Source organism: Notamacropus eugenii, chromosome 2, assembly GCF_028372415.1.
Source record: "Notamacropus eugenii isolate mMacEug1 chromosome 2, mMacEug1.pri_v2, whole genome shotgun sequence".
Lineage (NCBI taxonomy): Eukaryota > Metazoa > Chordata > Mammalia > Diprotodontia > Macropodidae > Notamacropus > Notamacropus eugenii.
Window position 1 is genome coordinate 509,591,884 of NC_092873.1, and position 23,881 is coordinate 509,615,764.

A 23,881-nucleotide genomic window follows, 5' to 3' on the forward strand; every position below is an offset into this window, starting at 1 on the left:
AATGATTGAGTTGCACTAGATATCCAAAGTCTCTTCAGCCCTAAATCCTACGGCATAGCCCTCAACAGAGATGGGCATTTCTTAGCCTGCTCTCCTGTCTCCCCACTGGTAGCCTGGACCCTGCCCCTGGCCCTCAGGCAAGACCTTTTGCCTTGTCTCAGCAGGTGTGTGGTTGAGAAGCATGGGACACCACTGTCTCCACAGAATCCCAAAGCAGATACTGCAAACCAAAATTTTGCTCAGCCCCCCAGTGCAGTGGAGAGGTAGTGTGTGATGGGCTTATGACCTGTGAGGAGGGAGTGGGGGGTGGGGGCAGGGAGAAGCACAGAATATATCCGTAGGGATCCAGGTAACCAGAAAAGGGCTGGTCATTTCCCTGCATGGCCCCAGGGGGTAGAGCCAGGCAGATTTTTACCTTAATAGAAGGAAAAGCTTCCTAACAAGTAGAACTGGTCCAAATCAGGGGAGCACACCTTTGAAGCACTTGTTGGAGGTAAGAATAGCTGACACTGAGAGAATGGCTTAAAGCTGGGGAGCTTCTTTGTAGCTGCTATCTCACTTGATGCCCACAACAACCCCATTTCCTCATCTGTAAAATGAGGATAATAAGGCTAACCGGGTCACCCAGCTGATAAGGATCCCATGAGATGACATATGCAAACCTGAAAGTGCTATGGCTATTCTAGCTAGTGTTATCATTATCATTATTATTTTACAAGTAGGGAAACTGAGGTCAGAGAGGGTAGGAGGTTGCTCATAGTCCCATGTGGCATGTAGCAGAGCCAAGATCTGAATTCTGGCCCTCATCTCCACATCTAGGGCTCCTTCAGTCACATCCTAAAGCTTTTCATCCACATCTCTGGGAACTGACTAGATGGGCTGGATCCATACGGGGTGGCTTCCCTACTTCCCTTGAAGACTTTGCTACTACTTCCCTGGGCCTAGTCATCTCTCCTGTTCAGACTCCTGGAGTCCTCTGCAAACCCTAAGGGGACACAGATAGCACAAAGTCAGGCATAACATACAACCCTGGGCATGAAGACATGGATATAAGGTCTTATACGTGGGTTCAAAATATGACTTCAAAGTATAAGATGGCAACAGGGAGGAGAAAACAAAGACAATACTTTGTCTGAAAAAGATCTGGGGACTTGAATGGACCACAAGCTCAGTATGAATCAAGGGTATCATTGGGAAGCCAAAATACTTTTGGTGATACCAAAATACTATGGTAATCAAGAGAGGTGTCCTGGGATAAAGAACTGATAGATACACTGTTCTCTCCTGTGGTCAGGCCCCAGCTAGAGGGCTGGATTCAGTTCTGGGCACTACAGTTTAGAAGGGACATTGGCATTCAGAAGATGGCTACGAGCATAGTGAAGGGCCTCAAGTCCACATCACGTGAGGATCAGTTGATGGAACCAGGGATGGTTATCTTAGAGAAGAGAGGTCTTAAGGGAGACATAACAACTGTCTTCAAGAATCCAAAGGGTTGTTCTGTTTGACTGTAAAGGCCAAGACCAGGAAGGGGCAGCATGTGTGGGCTCATAGAAAGGTGGCCTTCAGCTTGAAGACTGTCCTAAGCCTGGGAACTGTCCAAAGGTGGAAGGTGCTGCCTGCAGAGGTGGCTGTAGGGATTTGTGCTCAGGCGGAAGTTGACTTGGGTGACCTCTGGGGTCCTTCTCATCTCTGACATTCTGGGATTCCTATTCCTTTGGCTTTTTGAAGATTGTAGGACCCACCTACACCATTTCCCCGACCCTCAGGCGGCCTAAGCAATTGAATCCGCTCTTTCAAACACAATAGCCTTCCCTCTGCCCTCCAAGCCAATTCTGCTCTCACTGGTGAGCTTTCCCTGACTTCTTCTGCCGGGAGGATCCCCGGGCCTTTCATAGAAAGTCTTCCACTCTCCCCCAGCCCCTGTGTTTGTGACTCCCCACCTGGCCCATAGTACCCTCCACCGTCATGGAGACCCCACTGCTTCATTCTGCAGAAGACATAGACCCAGAGAGGTTGTGACTTATAGAAGGTCACAGAGCAAGGATTTCATCCCTAGTTCCCTGACTCCAAAGTCTGGCTTTCTTCTTCTACACATGCCCCTGGCTCCAGCTCTGGCTTGGCCACTAACATAGCATTTCCTCCTTCAAATCAGGATCTTCAGCTAGACCTAGAACTACAGCATCTCTAGAGTGAAAAGAAGCCCAAAGGATATCTGGCCCAACCTATTCAGTTTTGAGGTGAGGAAACACAGTAATGGATGAGTGAAGTCAGCCATTCAATAAGCATTGATTAAGTACTTACCCCATGCTGGGCCCTTGACCTCAAGGAGCTCCCATTCTAACTGGGCCTGAGGTGTAAATGACTAGGCAAATACAAGATAGTGCAGTGTAGATGGAAGATGATCTGAGAGGAGGGCACTAGCACCTGGGGTAGTGATGGAGGATGGGGAAAGCTCTCCTAGAGAAGATGCCATTAGGGCTGAGTCTTAGGAAGCTTAGAGGGGAGAAGGGACAGTGTCCCAGGCATTGGGGACATGTTGCCAGTGGCAAAGTGAAACACTGATATGGATGTTCAGGTGTGAGGAACAGCAAAGACATGGGTGAGGCTGGACTGCAAAGTGCATGGAGAGGAATAAAATGCAGGAAGACTAGAAAGGCAGGAAGAGGCCAAGATGTAAAGGCTGCTTAAAGCCAAACAAAGGACTTTATATTTGAGCCTGGGGATAATCATTGGTCACTAGAGTTTACTGAATGGGGCTGGGGGTGGGAGGGTGAGGAGGGTGACATAGTCACACCTACACTTCAGAAAGATCACTTTGGCCTGGGTGTGGAGGAGTATTTGGAATGGGGAAGCCCATTAAGAGGTTACTACAATAGTCTGGGTCAAAGGTGATGAGGACATCAGATGGGGATATATATGACAGATATTCTAAAATTACAAGATCTGAGAAGACACTGGCTCTGTGGGGTGAGTGCAAGGCTTTTAAGATGGCATCAAGGTTGCAGGCCAAGGTGACTGAAAGGACAGTGATACTCTCAATGCAAAGGGGGACGTTCACAAAAGAGGAGAGTTTGGAGAAAAGATCATGAGCTCTGTTTTGGCTATGGGGGATCTGAGATGGCTATGGGACATCCACTCTAAGATGTATGAATGCAGCTCAGAAGAGATGTCAGGGCTGGATATATGGGATAGGGGAATGGATATGGGGATCTTCTTCATAGAGATGATCACTGAGTGACATAGGATAGAGAGAACAGAGAACAAGACCCAGGATAGAACTTTCAGGGACACCCCCTGGGGAGGCAGATTTGCATGCAGAACCAGCCAAGGAGATTGAGGAGGAACAATTAGGTTGCTAGAAGGAGAATTTAGAAGGCCGCATCTGGAAAATGCAGAGAGGAGAAAGTGTCCAGGAGGAGGGGGTGATCAAAAGGCAGAGAAAGATGAGGACTGAGAAAAGGAAGGAGGTGCCCTAGGAGCAAGTATGGCAGCTGGGATTGACCTGAGCTTGAGTCTTGGCTCAAATGTAACCCCAAGCAAGTCATGTATCATGCTTGGGGCTCACTATCTCCACCTGTCAAATGAGGGGGTTGGATGAGATGACCTCAGAGACCCTTGGCAATTTCCATTGGAAAGAAGCCAGAGTTTAGAAGAGAGTGAGAGGAAAGGAAGTAGAGGCAGAGGGTGTGGGTATCTTTCTCAGGGCATTTAACCAAGAGGGGAAGATCAAAATCCAAAGAAGCCTACCCAAAATGGATGAATTGAGAGAATCTTTTTAAGGATGGAGATGCATAGATAGGGAGACAGAAGATTATTGAGAGAGGGAAGAAGACAGAGGGGACAATCTGCTGGAACAAGGGGCTGGTCTTGGCCAGGAGAACTGTGCCTATATCAGAGGCTGAAGGGAAAAAGAAGATAAACTCGGGGTGATGTCAGCAAGAGCTCTAGGGAAATGGCCTCAAATGTTTAAGTGAAATACAGGAGGAAAAGATCTGGGGTAAGAGAAGAGCCATGAGAGGTTGGGAAGGGCAACAGTGGAGAGTGGGATAGAGAATCAATGAGAGAGAGAGGAAGTAATTTGGCCAAGACCACTAAGATCCTACATGGTAAGTATAGGATTAAAACTCAGATCCTCGGACCCTAGATCTTAAACTATCCATGTTTGTGAGATCCTGGAAGTCAGAGCAGAGCTAGAAGCAATGAGGGGGAAGAGAGAAGGAAGTTTGACATGAGGCTGAGATCTCCAACCACCAGAGCTATTAGATTACAAAACAGTTGGTCATATGAGGTAGTGAGCTCCCCATCACTGGATATATGAGTCTGACACACTCTCCTGTCAGGCTGGCTGCACTGGATAAAAGACTGGCCCCATGCCATCTAAGGCCCCTTCCATTTCAGAGATTCTGAGCTTCTATGGTTTCATGGGTTTTAGCTACACTTTCTCCATTGGTAAAAATCATACAGTCCATAGGAGTGCAGGCTTTAGAGCTAAAAGGGACCCTAGTGGGGTCTAGTGCCCAGTTTGTTTAACAGAGGAGGGAGCAGGTGCAGAGAAGGACAGACTCAAGGATGCAGAGGTGAGGAAGGGGCAGAGCTAGGCTCTGAGGCCCAGTCTAGACTAGGAGTCCTCTGGGGCTCCTCCCAGATCTGGCAGCCCAGGACTCCATGTGACCTTGAAAGGCCCTCTAGTGCTAAGATTCAAGACAGCCTAGCACGTGGGGTCCTAGACTGGAGAGTGTTCTGAAAAGGGCGCTGCTGGGACTGGCTGGCCCCCAACAGCCCAAGGTGTCCTGGAGCCCAGAACCAGCTGCTTTCCTCTGGCTGTGTCCAAGTACTCCCCCTCCAGACTTCATTCATTCGAACAACAGCGGGCCAGACAGGTAGGGGGTGGGAATTGGGCTCTCAGACAGATGGAAACAGTGAGGACAGAGGCGCTCGCTGGCTGCCCAAGGTCATCTTATTGGGGACTTATCAGGGAGAGGAAGCTCCAACTGCCTGCCATACTCTAACCCTCCAGCAGCTCCTGCTCTCAAAGGGATGGAAGAGAAGTGTGAGCCAAGGCAAGGGTCCCAGATTCGGCCCTAGTCTGAACCCCCACTCTTCCATCTGTGACAAGTATATCTCAGAGCCTGTCCTTCTTCCTCTTCCTCAATTTTATCCTCCATTAAAGGGCAACAGTGGAGAGTGGGATAGAGAATCAATGAGAGAGAGAGGAAGTAATTTGGCCAAGGCCACTAAGATCCTACATGGTAAGTATAGGATTAAAACTCAGATCCTCGGACCCTAGATCTTAAACTATCCATGTTTGTGAGATCCTGGAAGTCAGAGCAGAGCTAGAAGCAATGAGGGGGAAGAGAGAAGGAAGTTTGACATGAGGCTGAGATCTCCAACCACCAGAGCTATTAGATTACAAAACAGTTGGTCTTATGAGGTAGTGAGCTCCCCATCACTCAAGGGTCTCTCAAAATCTCTTGATCCTATTAGTGGGGATGGACCTGGGGGTGGGATGGGTGTACTACATAGGATGTTTCTTTAGCTGTGTGGCATGAGCCTGGGTTTTGTCCTAGACCTGTCACTATTGGCTTTCTGGGCCTCAGTTTCCTCATCTGCAAAATGGGGATAATAACAGCCCCTCTCTCCCAGGGCTGTTGTGAAGATCACATGAGATAATAACTGTAAAGTGCTCAGCACAGTGCCTGGAAAACTGCAGGTAGCTGCTGTGATTATAGTGAAGATGATGGTGATGATGATGATGTCCTGGTCCTCTGTCTACAAAGAGTCAGGGTCCTGAGGCAAAAGCAACCTTCATAACAGCTTTAGGCTGTGTGCAAACAAAGGGTGGCCAATGAGACAGGTTTAGGCTGAGAAGGACAGAGAGATCAAAGACCAGGTTCTGATTCACAGGTGACTGAACAAGAGCTCTAACCTCTTCATTTTGCAGAAGAAGACACCAAGACTCAGAGCATGCAAAGGATTAGGTCAGGGTCACATAGAAAGTCAGTGACAGTCAGAATTCGAACCCTAACTCAGGCCATACTCCAGGTTACTAAATAGGCATCCAAGGAAAATACAGATGTGAAATGGTTGGTCTATCTATTGAGATTCAGTTCAACAAAAATGTATTGCAGATGCTGAGTGATGGGGAGCTCATCCCCTCCTGTGGTAGCCCATTTCCATTTGGGGTAGGTCTCCTAAGTAGGCCTCTTCAAACCCTGGTGATCCTAGTTCTGCCCTCTTAGGCCAGACAGAATACCCAAGGTGTAATGACAATTACACTAGAGGTGATGTTGGGTGATCCGGGTACAAATCTCAGCTTGGAAGCTTGCTGGCTGTGGCATCTTGGACAGGTCACTGAGGTAGGTTAGAAAGGGCAAGGATTTTACCTCCATTTTATAGGAGAACAAGCTGAGGTTCAGAAAAAGGTGATTTGGTTTACAGAATACAGTTTACAAGCACTTCGGTAATGTCAACAAGCATTTACTAAGTACAGGGGAGGTAGGGACAAATACATCCCAAGAGCTGCCATTCTGCTAGAGCCTTCTATCTGTGTGAGGAAGGGTGGGGAGGAGGAAGAGAAGGAGACAGGTAACACAGAGACTGGGTGTTCATGTGAAGAACAAAGCACACACATATACCTATACTCTTACCCCTTTACAAAATAGGAAAGACTTCTCCAGAATGGAAACAGAGAGAAAGCTTTCTTCCAACTAGCAATAGACTGGCCTTGTCCTGTTGGCCAGCCCTGAGGTACAGCTATGTAAAGTTGCCCCCTGTGATGAAAGGTCAGAGATGGGGGATTTCTCCCTCTTCTACCCCGCCCCCCTCACCATCAGCAAGACTGCTCAAACTGTGGAAGACAACATATCCAGCTGGGAAAGAGAAACACAGAGACATAGAGATACAGACAGAGACAGAAAAAGGGACAGAGACATAGAGATACAGAGAGACAGAAAGAGGGACAGAGACATAGAGATACAGACAGAGAGAGAAAGAGGGACAGAGACATAGAGAGATACAAAGAGACAGACAGAGTCATTGGAGGTGAGTATGAGAAGAGAAGCAGTTGTAGATTCTGGTAGAACTAACCCTGGTGGCTGTGAATTGAGCCGGGGAAAAGAGAAGGTTCAGGGAGCTCAGCTAAGTAACCTGCCTAGCAGAGACCTATTCCAAAGGTGGAGCATCATGAGGACACCCTCAGAAAAGGAAGACCATTGGGGCACTGCAATGACAGAGGAATGAGTTACCTTGGCCATGTGTGTTCAGCACATATGTGCCTTTCCACCAGTGTGTACTTACTATAGCCATCAAGCTCAGTATATTTGTGGACAAAATGCCCCAAGTCAATGTGGGGAAGAAGGATATTGGAAGCTACTATTCTTATTATGCTACTTTAGTATAAATCCCTTTGCTTTACAGCTAACTGCATCTGGTGGCTGACTATTAAAAGTAAATGCACCTGTTGGGGCTCATAGCATCATAGTTAGACTCTCCCCATGGAGACACAAAGGACCAGAGATTTTACAGTAGAAAGGAATTTTTAAGATTATTCAGTCCAACATCCAACACCCAAAAGAAAAGAAAACTGAGGACCATAAAAGGAAAGGGACTTACTATCTATTTTCAAGTCCCGTATGGTAGTCACTGGGTCACACTGCCTCTCTGTTTTCTCCAGCATATGATGAGGTCTCACTGAAGGGGGTCTGATCAGGGGAATGGAATGGTTAGACTGGCCTGCCTGCTTCAAGAGGTGGGGCTAGGAGAGGTAAACCCACACAAGAGATTCATGGCAGGGCCCCTTTAAATAGTATTTAAGCCTTGGTTTCCGGATCATTACCTTCAGCCTGCAGCATGGGGAGGCTCTGCCCCAGTGTTACAGCCGAGATGCTGACAAGCAGTGGGACTGTGAGTCACGAGGAACATATGGTCTAAGTGACAGGAATTCAATTTTGCCAACTGCCCTGGCCCCCTGTTGGGAGAATTGAGGTCTGCCCAGCCTCACTTCATTTGCAAACTTCGTACTAGAGAGCTAGAGGGACAAGAAGTATCCTCTAGGTCAGCCCCCATGTTTTACAGAAAGGGAAACTGAGGTCAAGAGAGGGAAAGGGACCTGCCCAAGGTCACATGGAGAGTAGAACCAATATTTGAACCCAGGACCTCTGACTCCAAATCCAGGGCTCCTTTCCACTATACCTTTAACAGGCTGAAAAGAGTGTAGACTGAATGGGAGCTGAGGTGATTCTGATGAGTTTTGTAAGCTGTAAGGAAAGGTATAGAAATGGGAGTTATCAATATCATCATTGTCTCTGGACTGTAAATTTCATGGGAACAGGAATGAATTGTAACATCTCCTCCAGACCCAGAGATGGATACAAGGGATCTGCCTAGGTGTTGGATGGATGGATGGATGGATGGATGGATGGATGGATGGATGGATGGATGGGTGGATGGATGGATGGATGGATGGATGGATGGATGGATGGATGGATGGATGGATGGAAGAATAAATGAGGGGCAGAGGAAAGATTAGAAATGAAGATCTAAGCCTCACACAAAGAGGGGGAGGGAGGCCTGGAGCTTGTCGAGGACTGAAGGAGGTCACCTTGCCCTTGAAGCTGGGCCAGGACACAGACAGCTGGGATGGAGTGGGGGGGGGGGGGGGGGCTGAGAGCACAGCTCTGTCCAGTGTCCCCAGGCCTCCATCCAGGTTTCTGAGCCTGGCAGAAAATTGTCATTGTAGATTCCCCTGCCCCTTACTGCTTTTATCTCCTCCCCATTGCTGTTTTGGATTGTGGAGATTTGGGGGAAGCCAGATGACTCAGTTGGACCACCTTCTCTCAGTGGGGAGAAGAGAGAAAGTGGGGAAAAAAGACAAAATGTAGGGAACCTGGTTACCTCCCTCCAGGCTGCCCCTCCTAAGACTGGCCAGAGGATATGAGGGGTGAAATATGCCAAATGCATCAGAAGGCTTTGGAGCTCTGATATTCTTTGTTCCATGTTCTAAGGTCTCTCCTAGCTCTGACAACATGAGATAACATGCTTTAAGATCATACTTTTAAAGTCTACAGTAGACTTTTTCTGTGAAGTAGCACAGATTCAGTTACACTTGCTTTACAGAGGAGGAAACTGAGGCTTCAAGAAGCGACTTCCTCTACTTCACACAATGGATAAGTGAGGTAAATGTCCGATGACACAGAATAACTGAATTTGAGGGTAGGAAGGGCCCCTCTCAGCCAATGAGTCCAACATACAGGAAGAAAACCCCACTAAAATATGCCTAACCAGTGGAGACCTCTAACCTCAATGGCTGACCATCAAGAAGATCCCCTCATCTTCCCAAGGCAGCCCATTCCCTTCCAGACGCTTTCATGGTTGGAGAGTTTTCTTGACATTGACCTTGACATCATCTTGGCCCCTCCCCCTCATCAGTCCTGCCTTTGTCCCCTGGAGATGGACAGACCAAGGCTAATCCTTGTTCCTCAGCTCAGTTTCCCCTTCTGTCAAAAAAGGAGGTGGGCCTCAAGAATCCCTCTCATTCCTGAGGTTCTGTAGCCCTAAATTTGGGAATGAAATGAGGAAAAGAAAGAAAGAAAAAAGAAAGAAAATGAAATGAAATAGGCAGACCTTAAGTGCCACAACTTGATGTGTACTTGGCTCTATCTAGTAGCATGTCTTGCCCAAATCTCTTCTCCTGGTTGAATCTCTTCAACCTATAGGAACCCAAGGGTCCAGACTCTTATTCCAAAGTTCCGTTCTCCCTCCTGGCTGCTTCTCTCTCTAAAACTAGTTGCACAAATGCAATCAGACATTGCTTTGGTGCCTGTTATATGTAAAGAGCCGGGGTCTGAATTCCCAAGGAGATCAGCATTCAGGCCAGGGTCCAATCCCACCCCTTCCCTCCCCTTGTTGCTAATTCCATCAAGCAGGCATGTCTCCTTCCTCTCTCTTCCCCTTTCCGAAGAACCTCCACACTTTTTAAGGACTTCCTCTTGGGGCTAGATCTAATCATCACAGAAGAATGGAATTTTTAAGAGATCCAGAAGGAACTTCACAAGGCATCTCTCCTGACTCACATCTGATACAGGAATCCCCATCCTCTATTCTTGGTGCAGTGGAGAAAGGGCTGGGTTGGGAATCTGAGGACTTGGATCTGACCTCAAGGTCTGCCACAAATAGCCCTTGTGACCTTAGACAAGGTCAATGAATTCTTGAGTGCCTAGCCAGAGAAAACTCAGGTAGAAATGGATGGTTGTTGAATTATGTGACCAACTGTCTTAAGGAAGAAAAATAAGATTTATTCTGCTTTGGTCCTAGAGGGCAAAACCAGCATCCCTGGTGGAGGGAGAGTGAGAAAGGATGTTACAGAGATGCGAAGTTAGACTAGAGGTGAGGAAAGACTCCCTGAGCATGAGGCTGCCCCTATGTGGCCTGGGAGCCTCAGGGAGGAGGGAGCTCCCCTCCAGGGAGGTCTCTAAGCAGAGGCTGATTGGCCACTTGGGGATATCACTGGCAGAATTCTTGACCCATTATAGACCAGTTGAAATAGATGGCTCTGGGGCTTCCTCCAGTTTGGGAATTCTGTGATTCTGAGGTTCAAAAGTGAACTGAGAAGGGGAGTGGAAGTAGATCTCTAAATGGAACAGTATGGAAAAATCAGCTTTCCCTTACACCTGGTAGGGGGAAGATCCCAAACTCTTTCTTATCCCCCCAGCTATGAGTCTGGAGGACATAAAACTTGGAGCAGAAAATGTCAGAGCTGGGAGGGGCCTTAGAACAGGGAAGGTCAGAGCTGGGAGGGAATGTAAAACATATAATATAGAATGTCAGGAGTGAGGGGAGCTTGAAGTTCCATGATTATGGTCTTAGATGCTCCAGGAAGGAGCTGTACCTGAAGGAATGCCTAGGATTATATGCCAGAGCTGGCCCAGCCTCCCCAAGTCTTTGGCATTCTTATGGCATTCAATCTCAGGCATTCAACATGTGCCCAGCTCCACAACCCTTCTTTGCCTTCTTAAAGACTATCTGCCAGTGACTCATCTTGGCATGAGCTCTTCCCTGTCTTCTTGGTAAGGGGAATCACTGTTTTCCTACCTTTCCTGTTCTCTACTTCCATTTTTTGAAAAATCACTGCTTCACCCATCCATTCATCCATCCATCCATCCATCTATCCATCCATCATCCATCCATTCTTCTACCCATCCACCCACCATGGAATACAAGATCACAGCACCCTTGAGCCTTAGAGCTGACCATAGAAGTCACCAAATCCAACCTCCATTTGAATAGGAGTCCATTATATAATCTGCCTGGCAAGGACCTCTGTCTGTTTGGAGCCCTCCCATAATGGGGTGCTCACTACCTCCTGGGGCAGCAGGCTCATTCTACTTTTGGAAAGCACATTCTTTGGATGATCTTCCTTGCGCTCTTTTTCTTGAAGGTCACTGCAGTTCGAATGAGTCTTGGGCTCCACCATGTCACATTTGACCCTACAAAGTTATTCCCCTCTGGGGGCCTTGGTTACATCTCTTGAATAAACGTTTTGGTGTGGAGGCCCTCCAAGATTCCTGCCACCTTGACATCCAATTAAGCCTTTGGAACTGAATCCCCATTGCCCTTAATTCTGCTCTCTCCATCTCCTCCCTCTTGTCCCCAGTGTACAGAGGAAGCTGACGCCAGGGCTTTTATTCCTGTTTTACAGATGAAGGGCCTGATGCTCAGAGATGTTACATGTCTTGCCAGAGGTCACACAGCAAATGAGCTGTGAAATTAGAGATGGAGCAAGGCCGCCGGGCTCCCAGAGACTATTTCCAGTGACATTATTTGTTCAAAAAGGAGAAAATAGCTGGGTAGTGCTAAAATTATGACTTGGTTCACAGAATTTTTAAAAAACAGAATCACAGAGTTGGAAGAGACCTGTGTGGGCATTTAATTGAATTCCTGCCCTGAGTAATGAACCCTATTTACAATACCTCTGAAAAGTGGTCATTCATTTGAAGACTTATCATGACCTTCAAAGCTGCCCATTCCATTTTTGGACAGGCCTTGTTACTTTTGGTGATCAGCCAGAGAATGAAATGATGCAGCTGGAATGGAAGCATTGCTGGGGAGGGGGTCTGAGGGGTGGGGCGTCATCATCGAAACTTTAGGAAGCTCAGGTAAAAGGGCTCAGAATATTCAGCCTTAAGAAACAAAGGCCTAGAGGGGGGGTGTTTGGTGTGCACATGAGACCCATCTCCAAATATCTGAAGAGCCTACACAGGGGAAGGATCAGCTTTGTTCTGCTTGGCCCCAGAGAACAGAAGCAGAATGGACAGGGAGAAGTTGTAAGGAGGGAGATTTTGGTTCAATGTTAGAAAAGTGTTTCTAGTCATCAGAATGTCCAAAAATAGAATAAACTGTCTTGACAGGTAGTGAGCTCCCCGTCTTTGGAAAGGAGTACATAAGGGAGACTGTGGCACTGGATAGTAACTAGATTTGTTCTGAAATGTTAGACTTGTGACTGTCCCAGCTGTTTCAGAGACCTATAAGGGAACATCAGAAACATGGCTGAACAAAGGAGGGGAGGAGGCAAGGGCAGGGTTCTTAGGGCCCTCGGATACTCACCCTGGCACACAAAGGAGGAGGGGGTCTCCCCAGGGTGGATTCGGCCTGTAATGAAAACCACCTTCTGCTCAGCTCCATCGTAGAGGTTCCCTGCAAGGGGAAAAATAAGAGAGGTGAGGCAGGCAGGGCCAGGGAATACCCTGAAGGGCAGCTCATATGACCAACTTGGAGGCAGATGACCACCAATGGTGCAGTGGATAGAGCCTGGAGTTGGAAAGACCTGAGGTCAAATCCACCCTCAAACACTTACTTGCTTTGTGCAAATCACTTAACCACTGTCTGCCTCAGTTTCCTCATCTGTAAAATGGAGACAATAACCCCAGGGTAGTTGCGAGGATCAAATAAACACTTAGCACAGCGCCTGAAATACAGTAGGTGCTATATAAATGCTTATTCCTTTCCCAAGCAGTGTGGTATTAGATAAGCACACACTGGGTACCCAGCTCTCAGGCCCACAGACAGAGAAGTAAGGCACAATTCCTGCCCACTGGGAGCTCAGAATCTAACAGGGAGATGAGAGTCACACATGCTTCTTTAGAACTTAGTCAATTAACAAGTTGCTGTTAAGCACCTCGTCTGTGTTAGGCACCATGTTCAGAGCCATGGATGAAAAGAAACCAGGTCCACATCCTGAAGAAACTTTCTGAGGAGATATCAAGGAATATAGAGGCACCTACAGATCCACCTTAGAGTGGAGAGCACCGGTAGTCCTGGGGACTGGGAAAGTCTTTGTGTAGAAAGAAGTATTTGAGCTGAGCCTCAGAAGAAGCCAGGGATTCTAAGAGGAAGAAGTGATGAGGGAGGGCATTCCAAGCATGGGGGACAGCCAGTGCAAAGACATGGTGGTGAGAAATGGAGTGTTGCATGTGAGAAACAACAAATAGGTTAGAAAGCCTACTGAAACTTCTCTCCCCCAAGATACTAATGATCTCCTAATGGACAAATCCAATGATATCCTCTGTTCTAAGGACCCTCCCAGCTCTGATCATTCCCTGTTCTAAGATCATTTCCAACCCTAACATTCTCATTTCTATATTCCAAGGTCTCTTCTAGCTTTGACATTCATTCCCTCCTATATGTTCTAAGTATAAGGGTGAGATTGAGTAAGCCCATCAAATTACCCCCACCCTACTCAAAATTCTAGTCCTAGTTACAGTAACCAAGGAAGATGTCTCAATTGAATCAAATCAAAGGCATTGCAACCAAGTGTGAAAAGGTTCTGATTAGATTATATGTCTCTGATGAGTCACTGGATGAGCTGGGGTGATCATGCAGAAGAGGAGTCTCCAGGTTGGGTGAGGGAATCTGGTCACCCTCCCTGTGCAGAGATCAGTGCCAACTGAAGGACAGAGATTCTGGGAAGCAGCAGATGAGGACAGTATTCTGTCTCGGGGTGGGGGGAGGTTGCTTGGGGTGGAGGGGAAGAGCATTTTGGCTTTGGCCTTCATCTTCACCCTCATGGACCTGATGAAGGAAGACCTAATGAACTTCAGAGATCCAGAAGATTTGCCATCCTTCCAATGGCATCCCAGAATTGTCTCTGGAACAGCTGATAGTCATGCCTGCACCAGGAGCCAAGGACAGACTGGACTCAGATTGACAGTTGTACAGAACCCAAGAGAGATCCACTCAGTAACCTAAGGGGAGGCAGAAGCTGTGAGTTGCCTCTTTGCTACACAAGTTCTCTCGGCTTAAATGTACTTCCTTTTTTAATTCTATATGTATTAATGGGAGAGGGTGTCAGACATTTGGGGGATTTTTGTTAGCTTCACATTTATTCTTACTGACCATCATAGTAAATATCCATTTCTAAAAGTTCCTTAAGTCTGACTAAGTGACCATCTTGGGTGAGGAAGACGTACACTGATGGGGACTCATGAGCTACTACAGAAAGACAACTCCCAGTTCCCCAGTACTACCCGATGAATCCTCAGGGTGTATAGTAGATTATTCTATGCAAGGGTGAGTTGGATTCAGAGCATGTGCTATTTAAGTTCACTCTTACCCCCAACCTCTTCTTCTCTCAGCTCCCTCCCACCCCTGAAATTCTCAATTCCACATGCTAAGGTCTTCCCTAGCTCTGACATCCTGCGTTCTGTGTTCTAAGATTTCCAAACTCTGACATTCTGTGTTTAGAAGATGTCCCTTCCAGCTCTGAAATTGTGCTTGATCTATTTCTTTCTCTCTCTCTTTCCCTCTAAGAGAAAGAAGAGAGAACATAGATAGATAGGCATAGACCTATACATTCTTATGTAGATAGATATATAGATACAGCTAAGCATAGATGCATGTATATATCCACATATATATATATACACACATGCAGACTAAAGACTACACAGTCTTTAAGAGGTCATGGATGGATAGAGAGGAAGTCCACATGATCTGAACTTCTGGCTCAGGATTCCTTGGGACAGACCTTTAGACATGACTCAGGCTTTCAATCCCCACCTTCGCTCCATCTGGGGTGCTCCCCATACCTCTCCCAAACAGCTGGCTCCCTCCCTAGGCAGCCACAATCAATGGCTGGCTGCCAAGGCATTCTTCTTATTAAAGTCATTGTTGTCTTCACATTTATTCCAAAACAGGACACTTGAGGGGCTTTCCTGAGAGCCTCTCTCTTTGCCCAGACTGGCAGCTGGCATGTCGTGGGGGCTGTTGCCAGGCCCCCAATAGGCACTGCCCTTGCCCTTGCACCCAAATGATTTGGCTCTGGAACATTTCTGCTGATGGAGGGAAAATGTAAATTGTGTCTTCCATGTGCACCCTAATTTTATGCAGCCCCTGTGTCTTCATAAAAAGATAGCGCTTGGGCTAATAAAAATGAAGCATTCTGGGGCTAATGCAGTGAATGTTTATGTAGGCAGGTAACAAATTGGTTTGTCATTTAGCAGCCCATAAAAAGCATTCTAATCACCGGCCTGCAGACGAGATCCTGAGCTTTTGCTGAGCTCGGGCCTTCCAGGGGATAAACAAATCAGAGAGGGTGCAGCAATTCTGGGGTGGGTACTTATGGTACCCCATCCTCCACTTCTCAACTTCTCCATCCATAAGTGAGGTACAGGGTCACTCTGGTGGCTTGGATACAGCCCTGGACTTGGGGAATGAGCTCCAACTCAAATCGAGGAGAGCAGCCCTATTGACTTGCTGTTTGGCCTAGGGGGCAGGGGTTCTTTTACCTCTCTAAGATTTTGTTTCCTTCTCTGCACAATGAGGGAACTGGGCTAGCTGACCTCAAAGGGCCCACCTAGCTTTGTCACTCTGAAATGCAGGAATTTGGACTTTTCAAATTAAAACAAGAAGAAGCTGGAACATCACATTTGAGAGAACTGCAGAATCTCAGGACTGGAACAGACCTCAGGAAGTCCCTAAAACAATGTTCTTCCCAGTACAGGAATCCCCTCAATAGGCTTTGTGATGGTGGGGCTGACCAGCCTCTTCTGGAAGACCTCCAGTCACGCTTGGGGCAAGAATGAAGATTGACTTCTAAGTCAGCCTCTCCTATTGGGCAGCTCCCATTGGCACATGGACAGCTCCCATTGGCATGAAGTCTTTCTTGACACTAAGCCTCAATCCTTGCAATTCCCACCCCAACCCTGACACCCCACTGCTCCTAGTTCTACTGTTCAAGGTCAAGTAGAACAAAGGAAATCTCTCTTCCAGGTGACAGCCCTTCTACAAATGGAAGACATGGCTGCAGAAATCTCTTCTCTAAGCTAAACAGCCTCAAATACCTTCAACAGAACTTTTGGTTCACGAGATTAACTGATGGGTGGTGACTAGAGATCACAGTTTAATTCCCTCATTTTCTAGGTGAGGAAGCCAAGGCCCAAAGAAATATTTTAAGCCCCAAACCAGGGAGGGATTAAAGGTGTGGTCCCTAGAATCTGGTCCCCAGTCTCCAGACTGCAAATCCACACTTTTTCTACAACAGCCTCTATATCATGTCTGGTCATTTAATGCCCAGTCCTGTCCTCCTCCACAAGTGTGACCTTGGGCATGTTGTTAAACTTCCCTGAAGAAGAGAAGCTGGGTGAGCTGAGGTCCCTGTGTTTTTAGGGTCTCCAATTCCCCATCCTCCAGCAGACTGTGGAGCCAGAGGATGGCTTTGAATATCCTCTGCAGGGGAGGATATCAGTGGCTACTAGGAAGGAGGTCCAGAATATATCCCCAATCCATTATGGTGTTCTAGCAGAGGCAGCACTTGAGGAGAAGAGAGCTAATGAGAAAAAGAGGGTGAAATAGGAGGAAAAAGAAAAATACAAAAGAGGAGAAAAAAAGAAAAGAGAAAGAGATGGGAGAAAAGAAGAGAGAGAGAGGAAAGAAAGGAGTGGGGAAATGTGGAAAGAAAGAAAAGAAGAGAGCTGAGCTACTAGGGATGACTGAACACAGAGCAGCAGATCTTTAGCCCTTCCATTTAACAGATGGGGAAACTAAGGCCTGGAAAAGGAGATGACTTACATGAGTTCATTCTCAGCCTAGTTAAACAAGTCCTATCATCTGATCACTGATTCACTCCCCAATGTCCTTCCGACTGAGGTGGCCAAGGCATCCCTGTTGGATGACTTGGTGTAGCTGTCCCAGGATGGAGCTGACCATCCTTGGAAACTTTCCCCATCCACAATCAACCCCTTACCCCTTAGACCTTCCTACCCCACACTACAAACATCCCAGAGAGTGTGACCCAAGACCTTGCTATTCTGTGCTGCTGAAGAGACGCTGAGCATCTCTGCAGTGAAGGACAAGGTCGGCAGCCAGGTACCCAGGGGGGCTGCCAGAGACAAGCAGGGAGTTGGGGGGAAGCTGATCCACTCCCATGGGAGTGATATGCAAATCACAGCCAGAAAACAGTTGGCTTGAACATAGTAATGGGCTTTTCCAGAATAATGAGACTAGAGCTCAGCCTTACTGTTAATGGCAATAAACAAGCCATCTGCTTTCCCATGGAGGCCCATCCAAATATAGAGAACATCATGGTGAGACTCTAGAAGAAGTACACAGAGAAAAAGGCCCTACAGCCCCGAGTCGGCCCGGCTAAAAGTCAAAGGAGTTGTTATGACCATCAGACAGCTATTCATTGACAACCGGTTTGACACAGCTCCAACACTTTCCATGCCTTCCTATTCCCCATAGGATAAATGCCTGCATACAAAACCCTCCACAGGCTAGCCCCAATCCAGACTTCCAGTTTTAGCTTCCAGCCATTGCCCATCCTGCACTCTGTGCCCCCTCCAAACTGAATTCTTTGCTATCCTTTAAACATGACCAGGCAACTTCCCACTGGAATGCCGGCTCATGCTGAGTGTGCCTGTGTCTCCCCCTTACCTGGTGAGCCCCCATTCCCTAGCATGAGACCCTTGTCCTCTGGGTTCTGGCCTAGAAGTGGTGGGACATAAGGAGGGCTGTGTTCAGCACCATGATGTGGGGCTCGCCACCGTCACCCCTTTGTGGCTCAGCTCCACATTCTCCTTTCCCATCTCCCCCTTGGGCCCCTGGAGAGGCTTCTTACCCACCCTAGTGAAGGTCAAAGGCAGGACTTTGTCCCAGCTCTCTCCTGCCTCTAAGCATGACCTTTGTTCCGCTATGTTACAAACTTCTGTCTTTTATCCTCCTGTTGACACAGCATCCCATAGGAACCCAATTCTCAGCCCACCTGAATCAGGCCTAAGGCTTCATGGGAGCTGAAGTTCCTAGCCTGACAGGCTTGTGCCTCCCACGCAGCCTTCTGGCTTGCCTTTGTTTGGGTCATATTGCGATAATAATAAGTCACTTAGATTAATGGAGAACTTGACAGTTTACAAAGTTCCTTCCCCATAAAAACCATAGGGAGTACAAGCATTATTTTCATTTTTCAGAGAAGGAAATTGAGGCTCAGAAAGCGTAGTGGATTCTTAGTACAATCGAAAGAAGACTGGATTTATAGCTGGGGCTCAAATTTCATCTCTGCTGACAGCTAACTCTGTGACTCTTACCTCTGTGGGCCTCAGTTTCCTCATTTGAAAAATGAGAGGTCTGGATTAATGGCTCTTAAGATCCTTCCCAGCTCAAGTTCTATGAACCTTGAATCCCCACTTTGGCAGCACAGGGTCACACAGGTGGGAAGCAGCAAGGTTGGCACTTACAGCCGGATCATCTGACCCTAAGCCCTGCCCTGTGTGTGGCCTCAGTTCTCTTTCCATGTGTGGGAAGTGTGGACTACCTGCTTGTTCCCCATGGACAGACAGGGGGCTGCACATTCCTCTGTATAAACCCTGGAGTGGTGGCGGCGGCAGTGGCAGCACCAGGTACAACTTCAGGTTAGGTTGTGTTCACCATGTTGTCCTAGCTCCTCCTTTATACTACCACTCACTTCCTTGTCACATCCAGGTTTGCAAAACCCTTCCCTCAAAGCCCTGGAGGCAGAAAGGGCCAGTATTACAGAGGAGGAAACTGAGGCTGGGGCGGGAGGGCGCACGGCAGAGGCACCCAGGACCAATGAACTGCTCAATCATCAAGCATTTACTAAAGTGTCAGGCTGTGCCAGAGAGAGAAATGAATCCATTCTTGCCTTCAGGGAGTTTACATTTTCTCAGACTACGAAGCCTTGAGACTTGTCATATGAGTTAAAGAGTGTGGGGATGTTTATCTCCTGAGGGGTGACATGAGAGTTGTCTTCAAGTATCTGAAGGGTGTGAGACTTGTCCTGGGGTAGGGGTGGGGGGTGGGGTGGCAGAGAGAGAGGCAGAAAGTATCAATTTAGGCGGATATCAGGAAAAACTCCTCAGATTCCCAAATGGAAGGGACCACCTCAATAGGTGTGTACTAGAGGTATGTAAGTAAAGATAGGTCAGTGTTCTGATCCTGGGCCTGATCACCACGAGCATCCCAGGCCCCATTTCTGGGCACACCACCCTGAGGGACGGGCACAAACAAGTCACTGCTGAGCTGTGCCCTCTGAAAACCAAGGGGAGCACGAGTGAGCAGATGGCAGATGCCCAGGGCAGCAGCTCCAGGGTGGTGACATGGATGTGATCCGGGCCCTGAGTCAGACACCCATCTTTTCCTGATAAAGGTGGAATATTTGTGTGAATAGCACTTTCTTTCCCGTTGAGAACTTCATTTCCTCCTATAAAAGTCCTGCTTTTAATCTCAAATCCCCACTGGCGTCTTCATCTAAATCCAGGAAACGCTACTGGGCTTTAGCGATTAAGTCGAGCGAAGGCAAAGGATTTCTATTAAAGTTGGTGATTTTTTTTTTTAAAACCAGCATTTTTGAGGGTGCCCCAGAAGCTGGTTTATTTCAAGTGCTGAAAGAAAAAAAGAATCAGGCATTTTCTCCTGATTTTGCCGCTTCCTGCTGATGTGGATCCGAGCAAGGTCCTTGACTTCTGGGGGTCTCAGTTAACACTTCAGTGAAGTGAGAGGGTCTTCCATTCACATACATTGGGTTCTGTGACCCTGGGCGGTGCAGATAGACATGAATTAAGACTCCTAAGTCATGAACCAATTCTTGGTAGGAATCCTAACTTAGTGACTTACTACTTGTGTGACCTCGGACAAGTCAGCTAGCATCTGAGGGTTTCGGTTTCCTCACTCATATGATAGGGATCAGACTAGCTCTGACATCCTAAGATCCTGGCATTGAAGGCTGAGGGCTCCACCTCTCTCTTCCAACTAAAGACCTTACAAATAATCCATTTGAAGCCTTTCACAGTCTTCACATCACTGCTTTGTGGTCCACTAAAACCCCAAGATCTTTTTTCAAAATAAATGTTGCTGCCTAGCCATGATTTTTTGGAGAACAAAATGGCAAACTACTCCAGCATCTTTGCCAAGGCAACCCCAAATAGATCATGGAGAGTCAGACACCACTGACTGTTGTTAAATAACAACAACAAATGATGATTCCTAGAGTCACTAGGTAGTTCAGTGGATAGAGTGCTGAGCCTGGAGTCAGGAAGACCTGAGTTCGAATCTGACCTCAGATAGTGACCCTGGGCAAGTCACTTTACCTCTATCTGCTCCAGTTTCCTCATCTGTTAAATGGGGATAATAAGAGCACCTATCCCTGGATTGCTGTGAAGATCACATTTGATAACAGGAAAGTGTTTAGCTCTGTGCCTGGCACATGGTAAATGGTATACAAATGTAGCTAGTATTCATCACTTCCCTAAAATGTAGCGCTCAGAACAGCAGGCAGGGAGGCCCACGGTGGCCGTCAGCTTAGACTTGAATACAACCCCATCTGTTTCCATTAAGGTATAAAAAATAAAATTGTTCTACGGCAGCTTTTGGCATAGCAACCAGAACTGATCATGAGGAACGAGGTGGGGGCAAAGTGGACTGCTATTGGAGAAAAACTAAATATATATGAATATAATAGACTGTTATTATGCCTGGAGAAATGATGAAATGGACAATTTCAGCAGAAACTGAGCCGCTCTGACGCTCCCTGTTCTCAGGCCCCTCCCAATCTGATATTCCTTGTTCAGTGTTCTAATGGCCCTCCCAGTTAGGACATTCCATTACTTATTTCTGACCCAGGGGCTTCTTAGAAGAGGTGTTAGAAGAGGCATTAAAAGATGGATAGGAATCAAATATAAAGAGATAGGGCTGGGAGAATATTCTAGGCACTGGCCCCAGTGTGAACAAAGCTGCGAACAGGGGAAAATTCAAGGCCAATTTGAGCAAAGGTGAGAGTTTGGAGAAGAATGAGTAGTCATGGTGGAAAGTGGTGTAGGGGGAAGTGGGCAGAGGGAGAGGAGGTGCCTGAGGTCAGATCCCTTCCTGATACAGTAGCCAGCGGCACCTACAGAATTTATTAGTTTAAACTGAACTGGCCGTGTACTGGCTCATAAAGATACTTAGTACTCACTGGACGATCTATACCATCTCCCTACCTCATTATATGCATCCTAGACTCCTCATTATGTGTATCCTTGTCTTAGACATATTAAACATATATACACACGCACACACACACACGCACACACACACACACAGGCACACACACACACAGGCACACACACACACGCACACACACATGCACACATGCACACACGCGCACACACGCGCGCGCACACACACGCACACACACACACGCACACGCACACACGCACACACACACACACGCGCACACACACACGCACACACACACACACACGCGCGCACAACACATGCACACGCACACACGCGCACACACGCGCACACACATGCACACATGCACACACGCGCGCACACGCGCACGCACACACATGCACACACACACGCACACACACGTACACACACATGCACACATGCACACACACGCGCGCGCACACGCGCACACACACGCACACACCCACACACGCACACACATGCACACATGCACACACGCGCGCGCACACACACGCGCGCACACACACACACACACACACACATATACTCCCTTGTATACTATAGTATACTATACAATCTTGTCTAACAAGACATTGATGGGAGCAGCCTGGGTATTTCTCAGTCAGCCCTGAGCACTGGTTGACTTAGTGACATTGCAGGCCCAAAATCACACCTCCTTATAGCCCCTCTTTGAGCTATTTCCCAGTGAACTCTGGGTAAAAAGCCTGTACAGTAGTTACTGAAAGTGTATATTCCTTTAAGAACTGATCACTCCTTAACCACTCCCTGTGTGTGTGTTCGTCCTTCCTTGCTGAAGAAGACCATGCCATCAGAGAAATGATGACATGACTTGCATTTGACTTTGTTTTAAGTGAGGGAAGGCTGTGCAGGTCCCCAGCCTCACTTCTCCTTCAGAACCATCTGAATCCAGTGACCAGATATTCATCAGTATGATTGGAGATGACCCAGAATGAGGCAATCAGGGTTAAATGACTTGCCCAAGGTCACACAGCTAGTGAGTGTCAAGTGTCTGAGGTGACATTTGAACTCACATCCTCCTGACTCCTGCACTGGTGCTCTATCCACTGCACCACTTAGCTGCCCCTAACCACTCCCTAATCCTGCCCTGAATCTCCTAGTTAGCATATTTGGCACATGTTTTACTACAGTTTATCCTATATAAACTTTAACTGTATCCCTTTTAGATTGCAGGTTCCCTAAGAACTCTTGCCTGCTGAAAATTGTAACAATAAATCTTTGCCACCTTGACTTCAAGAATGCTTGAGTCCAAAAATTCATTCTAGCCACCCCCTCCTGTGCTCCAGTCCTTGAGGGGTCCTCTCCCCCAGACTTCAACCGTATCATCACTGGGGATCTCCCACATGTCCAGCTGTGTGCTGTAAAGGGAGACCAGGCCCCCAAGACCCAGGATTTGTTCACAGAGAAGTCAGAGTCTTGGGGAGGTGAGGGTGGCCCTCAGGGAATCCAGTGTGAGGGGAGATAGAGAGCATTGTTATGGGCCCCACCCTCAGGGACCTCACAGTCTGGGGGGGGGGAGGGGCGTGGAACTGAAGAGGGATGTCCTTAGCAAGCCCTAGTCATTAGTAGCTGTTCTTCTGATTTAGACTTGAACAAATCCCAAACCAGGCGAATAATATGGGATTTAAGTGGCCAGTGACAGTCATCAACAGAAATGGGAATGTTTGTTGAGTGAATACAATGAACAGAGAGATGAAGTCATGCTTTGGGCTAGTACCTCAAGCATAGAATCTTTGAGGCAGAAGGGACCATGCCCTCCCCCCCAACCCTTCTCAGGATGCCTGGTCTAATTGGACAGTTCTGTCCAGGTCAGAGTCAGCAGCTTTCCCTGAGAAGGTGGCCCAGACCCATCACTCCTCCAAAGGATGCTGAGAGAATGAATCCCCTTTCAGATTACAAGTTGGAAAGGTGAACTTTCACCCTGTCAGAAAATGCGAACAAATTTAATTGAAACATAAAATCATTTTCCGTGTTCCCAGGCCCTCAGTTCCTAATTAATGCTTGGTACAATTTCCAGGCCTGCAAATAGAGCAGCTCTCTCATGTCACTTAAATCAAATGTGGTGGAAATGAGGCTCAAGCGGAGCCTCTCCGTTAACTCCTATTTCCCAGGTGGTGGCAGTGGGATGGGCACAGTCCTGGGTGACTAGGCCAGGTGTCGATAGACACTGACCAAGGGCAGAAGGAACACACAGTCCCTGGGGATGGAGCTGCCTGCCTTGTTCCACCAGGCTCAGATACACAGGCAGAAAATCCAGCTGATTTTATCTCCAAGGATCTTGGCTGAGGAGGTGGCTGTGCAAGAGGGGGCTGGGTGGCAATTTGAGGTCACTTCTCAAAAAAATGACCCTTCACAAATTTTCATGTAGAAAGATAAGAGCTTCATC

General features: G+C 47.5%; 1 protein-coding gene across 1 annotated transcript in view; it reads right to left on the bottom strand.

Moving 5' to 3' along the window:
* The window catches only part of BEND5 (BEN domain containing 5), a 906,797-nt gene that overhangs the window by 55,170 nt on the left and 827,746 nt on the right, over positions 1–23,881 (bottom strand). Inside the window, exon 7 of the mRNA XM_072649372.1 lies at positions 12,601–12,690. Within this exon, the coding sequence (XP_072505473.1) occupies positions 12,601–12,690 (90 nt within the window). The remainder of the gene's footprint in view (positions 1–12,600; positions 12,691–23,881) is intronic.